At 37.8% G+C, this 15,477-nt stretch overlaps 1 protein-coding gene across 1 annotated transcript; it reads right to left on the bottom strand.

Moving 5' to 3' along the window:
- Positions 1–1,883: 1,883 nt before the first annotated feature.
- ttll10 (tubulin tyrosine ligase-like family, member 10) lies at positions 1,884–13,413 on the bottom strand. The gene is made up of 12 exons (XM_037771519.1): positions 13,164–13,413; positions 10,969–11,339; positions 10,640–10,796; positions 9,818–9,936; positions 9,462–9,582; positions 8,723–8,808; positions 6,920–7,100; positions 6,643–6,814; positions 5,225–5,365; positions 3,685–3,801; positions 3,496–3,589; positions 1,884–2,592 (listed from the first exon to the last, which is right to left on the bottom strand). The coding sequence occupies exons 2-12, from the start codon at positions 11,282–11,284 to the stop codon at positions 1,952–1,954; spliced, it is 2,145 nt and encodes a 714-aa protein (XP_037627447.1). The 5' UTR covers positions 11,285–11,339; positions 13,164–13,413; the 3' UTR covers positions 1,884–1,951.
- Positions 13,414–15,477: the final 2,064 nt, after the last annotated feature.

Below are 15,477 nucleotides of genomic sequence, written 5' to 3'. Positions count from 1 at the left end.
TTACTTTTGTCGACATACTAAAGTATGACTTTTTTTTTTACTTTTTTTGACATACTATACCATAACTTTTTTTTACTTTTGTCGACATACTAAAGTATGACTTTTTTTTACTTTTTTTGACATACTATACTGACTCTTTTTTTTACTTTTTTCGACATACCATACTATGACTTTTTTTTACTTTTTTCGACATACTTAACTATAATTATTTTTTTTACTTTTTTTGACCTACTATATTATGACTTTTTTTTTACTTTTTTCGACATACTGTACATGACTCTTTTTTTTTACTTTTCTTGACATGCTATACTATGACTATTTTTTGACATATTATTTTATAACTTTTTTTAAAAAAATGTCGACATACTATACTATGACTTTTTTTTTTTTTTTTAAATTTTTTCGAAATACTATACTATAACTTTTTTTTTACTTTTTCGACCTACTATACTATAACTTTTTTTTTTACTTTTTTCGACCTACTATACTATGACTTTTTTCTACTTTTTTTGACATATTATACTATAATTATTTTTTTTACTTTTTTTGCTTTTCTTAATACAATAGTATGACTTTTTTTTACATATTATACTATGACTTTTTTTTACTTTTTTGACATACTATACTATGACTTTATTTGACATATTTTATAACTTTTTAAAAAAAAATGTCGACATACTGTAATATGACTTTTTTTTTTTTACTTCTTTTGACATACTACAGTATGACTTTTTTTTTTTTTTACTTTTTTTCGACATACTATACTATAACTTTTTTTTTTACTTTTTTTGACATACTATACTATGACTTTTTTTTTACTTTTTTTGACATACTATACTATGACTTTTTTACTTTTTTACATATTATACTATAATTATTTTTTTACTTTTTTTTGACATACTATACTACAACTTTTTTTTTACTTTTTTCGACATACTATACTATGACTTTTTTTTTTACTTTTTTTGACCTACTCTACTATGACTTTTTTTTTTACTTTTTTCGACATATTATACTATAATTATTTTTTTTACTTTTTTTGACATACTATACTATGACTTTTTTTACTTTTCTTAATACAATAGTATGACTTTTTTAACTTTTTTTACATATTATATTATGACTTTTTTTACTTTTTTTTTACATACTATACTATGACTTTTTTTTAAACTTTTTTTTACATATTATACTATAATTATTTTTTTTACTTTTTTTGACATACTTAACTATAATTATTTTTTTTACTTTTTTTTTTACATACCATATTATGACTTTTTTTTTTTTTACTTTTCTTGACATACTTACTATGACTTTTTTTCGACATATTATTTTATAACTTTTTAAAAAACAATGTCGACATACTATACTATAACTTTTTTTTTAAACTTTTTTTCACATACTATACTATGACTTTTTAAACTTTTTTTTCATATTATACTATAATTATTTTTTTTTACATACTATACTATGACTTTTTTTTGACATATTATTTTATAACTTTTTAAAAAAAATGTCGACATACTATACTATGATTTTTTTTTTTTAACTTTTTTTCGAAATACTATGATATAACTTTTTTTTTTACTTTTTTCGACATACTGTACTTTGACTTTTGTTTACTTTTCTTGACATACTATACTATAACTTTTTTTTAACTTTTTTAGACATACTATACTATGACTTTTATTTTTACTTTTTTGACATACTATACTATGACTTTTTTTTCGACATATTATTTATAACTTTTCAAAAAAAAATATCGACATACTATAATATTACTTTTTTTTTTATTCTATTTTGCACAAAATATATAAATTAATTCTCATTAAATTTCAATGAGAAGTCATTGCCCCCGGCGGAAACCCTGAAAACAGTACCAGATGTCCGAGTTGTAGATAGACTTTATTTTTATACAAAGCTCTTTAGATTGCAGCTATTTGCAAATAATGCATCACAGTTCGTCTTTCTTCTCATAAACATAGTTTGTGTCCTCTCTGAGCTCTTCTTCAAGTTTGTTCCCACAGACAGGAGGACCAGCATGAGGAGGGAATGGTGTCGTCATCTCTGGAGAACCACAGACGGTGATTCTTGGTGACGACAGCGACGTGATGATCCTGGTCTTCTGCTGTGCCTTCGAGTGATTCACATCATTTGCAGCTTTCGAATGACGATGAAAACTACATTTGCCCAGCTTGAGCTCGACCCTAGACCTGGGGTTCTTATTCCCAGCAGTCTGTATGCTTTTGCTGTGTAAATGTGAAGGTCCCTGCACTGACGGAGAGCTTTGATGGAGAGGTGAGGCGGTGATGGATGTGGTGGGACACTGGCCAGACTTTGAACTACTCCGTCCTTCCCCACTTACAAGGTGTGATGGGGGCACAATTTTGTCCTCTGTCCCTGACATGCATCTTCTGAGTACAGTATTTTTGGTGCTTTTCTGGTTGAATTCCCCGTTTGTGTTGTTCTTGCTGCAGGCCAGCACTGAATCAGGTGGAAAAACTCTGTTGTAAAGCAGCACAAAATCCCTCTGACTGGCCAAAGGAAAAATCCTCTGCTTGAGACGACACTTGTTGAAGATCTCCAGAGTTAAATCTAGAGCATGAAGGAGTGACAGCAACAAATTAGTGAAGTAACATAGTTAATATTGGGAACTATGACTGTACCTGTGCATGCAGTGAAATGATGCAAGAACACTTTTGTTTGAGCGTGGTGTTAAATTTACACTTTAAAGGCAGGGTTGGTAAAGATTTAAGAAACATTTTTTGTTATATTACTTGAAATTGTCATTACATCCCAAATCTGGTGTGTGGCTGTCGCAGAACAGGAATAAGCCCGTCCAATAATTATATTAGGCCCAAATGTAATGATTGGACAAGCTAGTATGACATGGTTAGTACCAACAGATTTCTTAGGTTTTCTGGTTTCATATACCTGTATCTTCACTCTAGCTTTAAAACTGCTACAATCTAAAATTCGCAAGTTGTGTTAATGCATTAAAGAAATTAGTGACGTTAAAACGAATTTGCGTTAACTTTGACAGACGCTAATAAATATGTACATACATTTACATAAAGCAGCATATTTGCCTCTCCTATGTTGACAAGAGTGTTAAATACTTGACAAATCTCCCTTTAAGTTGCATTTTGAACAGATAAAAAATGTGATTAATTTGCAATCAATCGTGATTAACTATGGACAATAGCGATTTAATATTTTAAACGATTGGCAACCCTAGTTTGTATATGTTCAATAATTGGAGTTGCATAATGGGGCATGGCATTGGAGATTTGCTAGATTGAAGGACTTTTGGAGCTAGTGCTGCTAGCTACTTTCATTGGAAATGAGTTGTCAACACTGAGCTGGATTTTTCGGATCATTTTTAAAAATCTAGTGTACTCTTGCTAGTTTCTCAACATCACCAACCCTGCCTTTAAATATCTACTGAACCTTGGAAAAAACTTTTCTATCTGTATAGATGTAATAACGTAAACTCACCCAGCGTCTCCACAACCGCGCTGGGTATCACTTCCTTCAGCACTTCACAGTTCGTATGGAGAGCTGGATTACAGTTCATCTCCAACAGCCACACCTATTATAAACACATGAAGACACGATTAGTCCAGAAACATACACATTAACACACATGTTGAACACCAATCAGATAATCAGCGACGTCTCACCCACCTTGAAGTCCTCGTCAACCATGAAGTCGCAGCCAAACAAATCAAAGAAGCCCAGTCGGCAGTCTAACTGGGATTTGACTGCTAAGAAACACTGCGTCATGATCTGCTGCATGCGCTTCTGATGCACGGAAAGAAAAGACAACCAGCCAGTCAAATTAGGATAAATTATTATATCATTTCTTTACTGATGACTGGCTTTGTGTTGAAACAATTTAGCTGCAATAATATCTTATTTGGTTATTTGGGGCTAGCAAAACAAGGTATAAACACAACATTGACTGTTTGTGTGCTGTTCAGTGCCGGGCAGGGAGCGTACAGTAGGTTTATCAGAACTTTTTATCAAAAAAACAAAACAATAAGCTATTAAAAGCTAAAATTCTTAGTAGAGTAGATATAATTTTGATAAATGCAGCTTTAAACTAAATTACTGTATCTCACTAACTATAGTATATTACCAGCTAACACATAACCTGACAGAAAAGTAAGTTTAAAGACCAAGTTAAGGAAATACTAAGCTACACAAAAACAATCAACACCGCAGAGGACGAGATATCCTGACTTTTGGTACATAAAATGATTTAACCTCCAACCACACTGAATCCTACAATTCCCATAATGCAACTCAGTGGAGTGCCCCTTTAATACATGTATTAATAATAGTTGGTTTCAATCTGCAACCTCACCACTAGATGCTGCCAATCCTACACATCATGGCTTTAACTGAGTACCCCTCCGCTCACTCCTCCCTCTCCAAGGCTGCAGTAACGTGAGCCGCCGAGTGCAAAACCGTGGTAACGCTGTTCGCCTCGCTCAGAGGTCGTCCTTACCATAATAACACTACTTTAGGAGCAACGGAAGTTAGACGGTAGCTGGCGGTACCACGGTTTTGCACTCTGAGGCTCATGTTACTGCAATACGGTGTCCTTCAGGTAACGTAAAAACGTTAATGTCTCTCTCTAGAGCCAGTGTTTGGTTTGTCTGTTCTAGGCTACTGTAGAAACACGGCGGACTCCGCTCATGTAGATATGAAGGACTCATTCTAAGCTAACAAAAACACAATGATTCTTAGTTTCAGGTGATTATACATTAATGAAAACATAGCTATGAATATCATATTCCATTACTGCTAACAGACCCCTGGAAATGTTACACTGTTCCTTTAATAATAAATAAAGTTGAAATCATTTTTCATTTCTATACAGAGTGGCTCTAATAACCGATTAGATTCTTTCTCTATGTATATGGTTCGTTGTATAAACTTCAATGAGTGTCACTATCACACATTGAAGGTTTGAGGTTTCTCTTTAAAAAGTGTAACCTAAAAATGAATAGTTCAAATGTGTAGATTGTGTTTGTTGTAAAGTGCTATGGATAAAAACAACCACCAAACAGCACATTTCATCTAGTAATAACATGATGTATCCTCAGACAGGAATGAGATCATCCAAAACTAACCACAATCTCAATTAGCTGCAAGCACCAACAGCCTTCATTATAATGGTAATTGGTCCCTGAGAGCTACAACACACGGCAGTACTCACTGTGAAGGCGCCCAGCACCCAGTCCCTGGGCAGACCCTTGGCAACCCGAAACCTGTCGTTGACGTAGGTGTTGAAGCTCTCCATGGACCACACAGTGTCCTCCTTTAGCTGGCTGTACAGGGGGTTCTGCTTCTGCATGTACTGGAGACGGACAGCAGGGGGACCAGAGACACATGAGACAGTCAGTGCCACAGCTAAGGCTTGATCTATTCAACCTCTCTGGAAATGGAGGACAAGTAATGCAAAGAAGGATGGGATGCAAATATCTCTCCAGTATTATCATGAATGATTTTGTCCTTTTAGATTTTTGTTAAATGTAAGTTTACATGGCAAACAGTATCAAAATCTGTGATTGTGTATCAAGCTGGTGAATGAATAATAAATAAAGTGCCTTTAAACTCCCAAAATGATCAGTGATTTCAGTCCAGTTTCCAGTACTTCTTTTTATTCAATGCAGGCGTACCGGTAATTATGGCTGGAATCGGTACTCCTTTAAGGTATCAACCGAAATAACTCAGTACCAAGTAGTATTGAAACTTCTCCAGTCAAACGATACCTGCAATCGATCCTTTTTGTGTCCAGATTTCGAAACAAATTAATATTTGTCAGAGCATGTGAGTGGGGAGCGTGAGCAGGAGCACAGAGCAGATTTTTTAAGAAGTTGGATCGTCGCCATATCTCAGTTATCTCTCTTATTGAATGTATCCGTATATTGCGCACAGCGACTGCAAAGGATTGTTTCAGACTCGTATAATCCAAACATTTCCAATATCTGCAGAGCGTTAAGTCTAAAAATCAACAGATATTGAAAAGTCACTGCGGTAAAAAAAAAAAAAAAATTCTCTCCCACTCGCCAAACGCAAAGGACACACCTGTATTAACGGGTCGGTCTAGCAGCAATCAAACGAAACTGACAAGTTATATTCATTAAAGAAAGTTGATTTAATAAAACAAGAACGAGCAGTGTATGGGGATTGTCACCTAGCAACTGCAAAGAATATCTTCCAAAGTTTGAAAGATATCTACTTGATTTGTCTAACTTACAGGGCAGAAGCCTTATATTACCGTCAGATAAATGATGGAGTAAACACGAATCCGGGGAAATATGCGTCGTGGTTGCTCGTAGTGTTGACAGCTGTTTAAAACACGAACAGAACATGTAGGTGTCCTACGTAAAAGCCTTCAATTTGACTTCAATCCATTTTAAATACATTCGTCTATATTTTTGCACAGCTTTCACCCACAGTGAAAGAACACATTCGAAAGTGATCTTTTAAAGGCTAGTATGAACAGATGGAGTGATTACAACAAACTAAATATGGGCTACTGTTTTAGGACAACACTATCCTTTAAACTTTGACCTGTCAGTGAGTTAACCCTGGATGTTTTGGTAGAGTATGTATAGTATTAAGGTGTACCTGATTGGTCAGATGGGCAGAGAGGTTGTTGGATCTGGGGTCGTAGAGGCCGCATGTCAGTCGCACATATCCGTGGCGAAAGAAGACCATGTAAGGTTCAGTGCAGGCGATCAGAAGGTAAGAGCGCACATCAAACTTCTTCCCTTTCAGGAGCAGCGGACTCTGGATGTAACTGGGGGAAAAATAGGAAAGGGCAATTTGTCAACAAGATGTTGCCTTTTTGGAGACACAAAATGTGACCTGATTTTCATTTTAATAGTTCGGTATGTTCACCCACTGTTGGACAATGCGAGCCTGAGGCTGGCGGTGGAGAATATTCCTGTCGGCCTGGCTGTCCTGCTGCAGCTTCAGTCTGAAGGCGTTTACGTCCTCCTGGTTCTTCAGCAGGAAGATCCCTCTGCCCTGGTTCGAACCCGTGGGCTTACAGATCCACAATGGACTCTCATTGTCGCTCTCACCTGGTGACAGTCGTAAAGTTACATCAGGTAAATCAACAAACTTGTGAAATACACAGGTATGAAACATAAAGTCCTACTCTGCTCAGAGATTCAGTGAGACTTCTCAGGTCTGTACTGTTTCAATGTTTTTCTGTTGTGTTCTGTGGTGTCCTGTTCTTTATTCTTTCTAGGGCTGTCAACAACATGGGTGTGTGCAAATATGATTGCTTTATGCAAATGTATGTGTAGATTTATTATTGGAAATCAATTAACAACACAAAACAATGGCGAATATTGTCCAGAAACCTTCACAGGTACTATATTTAGCATAAAGTCCCAACAGGCAACAACAGCTGTCAGTGTGTCAGTGTGCTGACTTGACTATAACTTGCCCCAAAACTGCATGTGATTATCATAAAGTGGGCATGTCTGTAAAGGGGAGACTCGTGGGTACCCATAGAACCCATTTTCATTCACATATCTTGAGGTCAGAGGTCAAGGGACCCCTTTGAAAATGGCTATGCCAGTTTTTCCTCGCCACAGTTTAGCGCAAGTTTGGAGCGTTATTTAATCTCCTTCACGACAAGCTATTATGACATGGTTGGTACCAATATATTCTTTAGGTTTTCTAGTTTCATATGATGCCAGTATCTTCAGTATCTAGCTTTAAAACTGAGCCCGCTACAACCTCTGAAAGATCGATTGCGTGAATGCAATGCAGAAACATAGATAAAAGAAGTCATAGTCAAGTCAGCACACTGACACACTGACAGCTGTTGTTGCCTGTTGGGCTGCAGTTTGCCATGTTATGATTTGAGCACATTTTTTATGCTAAATACAGTACCTGTGAGGGTTTCTACACAATATTTGTCATTGTTTTGTTAATTGATTTCCAATAATAAATATATACATATATATTTATTATAGTAATTTAGGAAACATCTGTATACAGATGTTTCCTAAATTACTCCTAAGCTAGGACTCCTTGCGAGTAATGTTTAGTCTAAGTTATGATCTCTCTTAGAGTACTCTCAGGATGGTTGTTCTTTTCTCTCGTCTTCTTTTCCACAGACTCATCCGTCACCCAGAGATCTAAACCAGCTGTCTGTGTCTTTCTCCTGTTTACTTAGTGATAACCATGTTTGTCATAACCTGTATATCACTTATCATAACTGGGTGTCTGTACAGTATTACTACAAATAATACAGAAACCAGGGAATCGTTACATCTCCAGTCCTAAAAAAATATATATTTTTCTTCAGTCTTAATATTAGATGTATTTTATTTGTCTCAGTCCTGTTGAGCGTCTCTCCTTGTGTTTGTGTCTCAGCCCTGCCCTCTGCTGACTCATCTCTATGGCAACAGCATGTTCCCCTGGTGATATAATCAGGGCCTTATGGGAGGTGGAGTGCATTATTTTCCAACGTCCTCAAACAATCACCAAGGCAACTGTTGTCGTAACACCACCAAGCACAAACTATTCTTTCTTTTCATTATTGGATGCCTGACAGGTCAACTTTGATTGATCTTTTTTTACACTGGAGCCTTCTAAATAAACACAAATCCGGTTGAACCAGTGTTGTGTTGTCGTTGCATCAGGATACTTCTGATGAAGTACTACTGAGATGTTTGGGCATTTTTACCTTCCTGCTGGGCAAAGAAAGCCTCCCTCTCTTCCCTCACATCCATGCGGAAGGTATTGGGAATAAACTCCTCCATTTTAAGAGTCCTGGGAAGTACAAATACAACAAGGACGATGCACAAATGAATGGCTGTGTCTTCCCCTGTTTGAACCAGCAGGATTAGAAATCAGAATCATGAAAAAATGCGTCATATATTGAGCATCCAAAGCCTACTGAGTTATTTTAGATAAATATTTATTCCACCTTATTTTTAAACTATAAAACCGTGTGTGTTTAAAGGACCATACCTGTGTTTTTACATGTTTTCTTTTCCTAAAAATGAATCATACTCTAGATTACTGCTGACCACTTTTCAAAGCATGCAGTAGTGTTGTAAATGTGTCATCAGACAGACATTTGTTCCTATTAAAGAGATCGTTTGGGTGTTTTTCAGATTGTAAAAGGTTATATCTGAATTCATTTACTATCAATAATTATAGTTTATATAACTGACACACATAATGCTCAATACCAAGCTTGTGTGATTCAGATGGGAGGCCTGATTTCTGCTGATGCCATTTGGCCGTGTTTATTAAATAGTATCACAGGCTGATATGTCTTTCTCTCAGTATTTGCTGAGCCGGGCCTCTATTGAACCTCCATGATGGCACCAGATTGTTGCTAGGAGATTTGTGACACAACTATAAATTATATGAGGGAAATAGCGGTTATATCCGTCTGCTTTTAATACACATAAAACCTCAGTCGTCGTCCGTGGTAGACTTTGCTGCTGACTCGCTCATACTGCCGCAGACTGCTGAGGAGGCCGATCTTAGTGGTGAGCACCTTGTTGTTGGGAATCTGGTACACCAGCTGCTCACCTTGGAACAACACATGAAGATTTCATGTTTTCTTTCTGTGAATGGAAGGCAATAATCCTCTTTTCTACTAAAAAGCAAACTGAGAACAGAAATGAAACATCAGTTTCATTTTTGAGATACAGATTTCCAATTTTCTTTCTCATTTCCTTTGGGCAGATTGTGCACATTTTTACAGTTTATAGTAAAAAAAAAAACAGCATTCAGATTATGTCTAGTGATTAATCAAGCACTGCACCTTCTCTGAAGTTATGGTAGTTGGCTGGTGATTTGGACTCACACCACTTGAGTTTGAAATCCTCCCTGTGCTTGTTGTAAATCCTCTTCCATCCTCTGCTCTCACAGTAACTGATCACTCTAAAGGAAAGGTCCAAAGAAAAATCAAACAACAATCCAGAGATCAGGGGGTCACATGTAAAACTAGGGTTTTGAATACAGGCTTTTACACACCAGGGACGTGACGAATAAAAGACACAAAAATGTGTAATACTTGTCTGTGAATATTTCGCATCAAAACTATTCATACCGGCAGCGATGTGAATTTACGACGGTTGCAATACTTTTTCGATAAAAGGTTTGAATAGATTTGCACAGGCAGAGGACCAACTACCGGGATTGTATTGACCCAGAGCAGCGTCTGGCAGTTTGTTAGAAGTAAACTGTTCTATACTTTTAACTACTGTAGGCTATTTTAGTTTCCTTTAAGCAAAATGCTGTAAGTGAATTTTCTTCTGGTAAACAGTTGAGCAGTGTTTATGCCTAGGGCTTTTATTTTGGAAGGTAACAACGGAGGGAGTGGATCTGGTCTGCGCTGCCTTTGTCAAAAATTGAAATAAATAATAAATTTTGCCGCCTTGGTTCGGACTACAGAGCCTCTGTGTTGTTGTACACTATTGTGTACGTACAGAATATGTCCGTTCCACACAACATGATTGGTTGATGCCTTTATTCGCAGTGCGAAAGCTCAGAAAAATCCAGCTTGTTCTGAAAAATGTTTTCGCTTTTTCGCCGCACATTAATGATACACTCCATGTCCTTTATTTGATATTTGTCTACTTACATTTCAGCCCCATTGGTTCCTCCGAAGAAGTAGAAAGGCCCTGGCCCCCGGGGCTCCTCTGCCTGCTGCTGCCGGTCCCTGTCTGGGTAGGAGCAGGTCGACAAGCCCCTGGGGAAGGACCTCCGGAGGTAACGCTCCACCAGGCCTGCACCTGATACTTTTACACACACAAACACAGAAATCATCTCATACTCACACAAACAAATAAGCTTTATAACTATGTACATCATGTAAATGATGTTGATGAACTGTATTTTGTTGTTTTGCTGCAATAAAGGATCAACTTTGGAAAGAACAACAAATGACATCACACTTTTCCCTACACACACCTGGACCTCTATGCCGGCTTCCCTGGTTGACAGTCATGTGGGAAAACCGCTCTCTCTTTTCCTGAGTCTGCCTCTCCTCCCTCTGAACCCGCTCTAGTCTAACTTCAGATATCGCTTCCTGCACGCCACTATGGTCAGATGACGAAGGCCGTGTTCCTCCCGGCTCCTCCTGTCTCAGGCCTCCTGCAGACTGGTTGTCCCCACAGGGAACCTCCACGTCCTCCTTCTCTGCTTCTTCCCCTTGTTGCTTCTCCAGTCCGGTCTCCTCCGCCTGATCTTCATAGCAGGGCTTCTTCACCCAGCACTCAGAAGACATGACCTCGTGCTGGTGCAGATCGCTGGTGAGAACCTCTTTATGGTGTGTAGTGACGCTGTAATCAGAAACGGAGACCAGGAATTAGATGTTTTTTTATTGTGAGTCAGAGCACACTGAAGATTTATGAGGGTAGAGTATGAGAGGAAAAAGAAGAGAAAGAAGAGTTTAACCTTCATTAATAGTACTGTACACGTCTGGTATGGTCACATGATATTTTCATTAGCCACGCTTAGCTGTCCATCTAGCGCCATCATCGGGTCAACATTTCAATTTCAATGCCTAACAATAACCGCACAAAACAACTGATAAACTGTACAATTAACCCATTTGGGTTAACTCAATGTAAAACAAGCAATTTGAGCAGATACATTCCTGTGAATATTGTATCAGTAATGAGTTTATTTATTTTTTATTTTTAACAATCATGCATAATTAGCACTGGTTCCTAACCTGGAGGTCGTGAGGCCTTATTAATTTCAGGATATCGCAGCATTTCATTCATTTCTGTAAAGAAAACTAAATGAAAGTTTGGATTATTATTTAAGATATAAACAGGATAAACAACCAAAGAGTTGATAGAGCAATGACCAAGCGTCAGGGAGAAGAAAACACAAAATGTATCAAATAAAAAAGACCATTAAGTATGTATGATTGTTAAAACAAACAAAAAAACATAATACAGAGAATTGTATTAAAGTTCATAAAAGGGAAACTCATCTCATGAAATATTCACAGTAAATAATCTGGTCAAAATTCATCTAAATCGCTCGTTTTACACAAACTTCCTGCAACTATTGCGTTCACTATTTGGGGTAATTGTACAGTTCATCACTTATTCTGTACTGTTATTGTTATGCATCAAATATAATATAAAATATAAATAAAATGTAATTTGGGGTTGTCAGATTACTCAATGATAGAAAAAGGGACCCTTAAGAAAAAAAGCTGGGAAGTTGTTTTCTTCTCGCAGACACTTCGCCATTTTTCTATTAGATCTTTGGTTGTTTATCCCGTTTATATCTTAAATAAAAATACAAACTTCCATTTAGTTTTCCTCACAGAAATGAATGAAATGCTGAGATATCTTAAAATCAAGAAGGTCTCGCGAACCCCTGTGAAGCTTTGGCAACCCATAGTGGGGGTCAGCACCCCCAGGTTGGGAACCAGTGTGCTAAACATTGGCATGTTAATATTGTCATCGTGAGCATGCTGATGTAAGCATTTAGCTCAACGCACTAATGTACCTAAGTACAGCCTCACGGAGGCGCTAGCTTGGCTGCAGACACTTGTTGATTAGTATGAATTCTAAACAGCTCGTCATACATTATTTCTGTCCCTCTAATAACAAGGCTTATATAGCATATCAATCAGTCCAGCTGTCAGTCCATTCAACTGCTCACAGGAAAAAATATATTTTGACTACTGGCCAAACTGCCGTGTAAATTGATAGATGCGAGGATGTGATGGTCAAGGTATTCAGAGGATTACGCCAAATGATTTTGGTGACCCCCTGACCTTTTGTCTAACACCACCAGTTCAACCTTTGTGCTTGAATGACCATCCTCTGGTAACCCCATATCACCTTTCCATCAGACTACATCTTAAATGTTAAGGCTCACTACTGACAAAACTCTTAGTATAGTTTTGTTTGGTTTAATGAACATTTAATCTCCTAGGGGTTGTTAGCACCTGTTAGCAGCTTTAGACTTTTAGCCTAGTTTTGTTTGTATTGTTGAAATGTAATATCACACTTAGCAAATGAGAAATTCAAAAAACATTAAAAAGTGCAAAGAAAATGTGCTCTCTCTCAAATAGTGTTTTGTATTAGAAGACAGGAGCTGACCTTATTGTAGCTACATTCAGAAGCAAAGGGGTTTACCTGCAACTCCAGCGTCACACACAAGGACAGCCAGACTCCATGAAAACCTACTCAGCCTGTTCTTCTCCTGCCATGTGCGCTCAACCTTGTAGTCCAACGGCCATACCTAGACAAACAGCAAAACCACAGACTGAAGGACAGACTTGACAGAGGTGAAATCACATGTCTGTCAGCAGTTTAGCCCACTGAAATCAGCCGTGTAGTCTGTCACACTGCAAGTAAGCAAACCCACTAGACCAGTGTAAACAATCACCGGTTACTGCGGTAATGGGACCCTTAGCAACAGTTGCCGCTGGTAGATTGAATCTTACAACAACAGCAGCTCAAGACAAACTCAAGATTATGTATCCCACACCTACCCAACCTCCAAGTTTAGCTTCATTCATTATTAATTGCCTGTTAGCCTCTGTTGTGTGAACCCTGCGGTAACATGAGAGCAGAGTGTCAATCAAAATGGATTTGTCGGTTTTCTGGGGTATTATATCCTGACACAAAAGGTAAAATGATATCTTCTACAAGCTCAGTGACACAAAATGTCATAAAAAAGTGAAAATTCTGTCCAGGGTACATGTGTTAAGTAGGGCTGTTAATCAATTAAAATACTTAATCGCGATTAATCACATGATTGTTCATGATTAATCGTGATCAATCGCAAATGAATCATACATTTTTTTAGTATTTAATACTCTTATCAACATGGGAGTGGGCAAATTTGCGTTCTTTATGCAAATGTATGTATATATTTATTATTGGAAATCAATTAACAACACAAAACAATGACAAATACTGTCCAGAAACCCTCACAGGTACTGCATTTAGCATAAAAAATATGTTCAAATCATAACATAACAAACTGCAGCCTAATAGGCAACAACAGCTGTCAGTGTGTCAGTGTGCTGACTTGACTATAACTTGCCCCAAACTGCATGTGATTATCATAAAGTGGGCATGTCTGTAAAGGGGAGACTCGTGGGTACCCATAGAACCTATTTTCATTCACATATCTGGAGGTCGGAGGTCAAGGGACCCCTTTGAAAATGGCCATGACAGTTTTTCAACACCAAAATGTAGCGTAGGTTTGGAGCTTTATTTAGCCTCCTTCGCGACAAACTAGTGTGACATGGTTGGTACCAATGAATTACTTGTTCCAGTATCACTCTAGCTTCAAAACTGAGTCTGCTACAACCTAAAAATCACAAGTTGTATTAGAGAAATTAGTGGCATTAAAACAAATTTGCGTTAACGCGTTAACTTTGACAGCCCTAATTATTTTATATATTGTATTTATTGTGAACATCAGTTTATTTTAACATTAATTCATTCAGCTGTTCAAATCATACTTATGAGAGACTAATGTCTGCTATAAATATAATGATTCCAACAGTGATTGATGAATCATATCGTTTCCAGAGCCAAATCCAGTGGCAGGTATGCAGTTGAGCAACATAGTATTTGTCTGCTCGCATTGGCCAACGCACTTATCACCTTTCTGTCTCGGTGATTTGACTCAGGAGGAAACACCCAGGCCCGGCCACGGTTGGCAATTATGCATAATCTCCTCTCTTCCTCCCAACAGTCTGATAATTGACAGGGGTGGATGCCTCTTAGACCCAGCATCCATGCAACCGTATAATTACACATACAGTGGGGTAACCAGGAGTGACGCATACGCCTAACACCTGTAGTTTAAAAGCGCATTTACACCTAACAGAGGATATAGGATATTTAAGGCAGGTCAGTCAAACTCTGCTAACAGACGAGAACTTAAATGGGGAAAAGCCTCCAAAAATGGCTTTATGGGTATAAGAAGAGACTGATGTTGACAACTGAACAAGATTTAGATTTTATCTTTAACAATCCCAAAAAGCAACAGTCAACTGTCCCTCCATGGTTCATATCAAAAGAAATGCAAACTGTAGGTGTCATCACACGCCATAGTATGTGCTGTTGACTAAAGTTTCAAGAAGGAAGCAAAAAGTCACCAGACAGTCACGCCAGTTCATTGTGTCATTTACACACACTGCAAAATGGCAGCCACAAGAGAGAGCTGCAGCCACAGCACCCCAGTTATTAGAAGCGGGCGTCCCATATTCCTGTTTAACAAAGCTTTGTGTGCGGAGCCAGTGTCAGCCACACCTTGATAAAGAGCCGCCATCTGATAGACACACTGTGCAAAGTGCTGCGTAGGTGGACAAAGAGAACAGGCTTGTTTTACAGCCCTGTCGACCTCATGGTTCACCATCTGCCAAGAGGCTGTGTGTGTGTATGAGAATATCCTTGCTTGTGTATTTTGTGTGGCTATCTGTGTGTTCCC

This window comes from Sebastes umbrosus, chromosome 6 (genome assembly GCF_015220745.1).
Source record: "Sebastes umbrosus isolate fSebUmb1 chromosome 6, fSebUmb1.pri, whole genome shotgun sequence".
Taxonomy (NCBI): domain Eukaryota; kingdom Metazoa; phylum Chordata; class Actinopteri; order Perciformes; family Sebastidae; genus Sebastes; species Sebastes umbrosus.
This window is presented reverse-complemented; position numbering and strand designations above follow the sequence as displayed.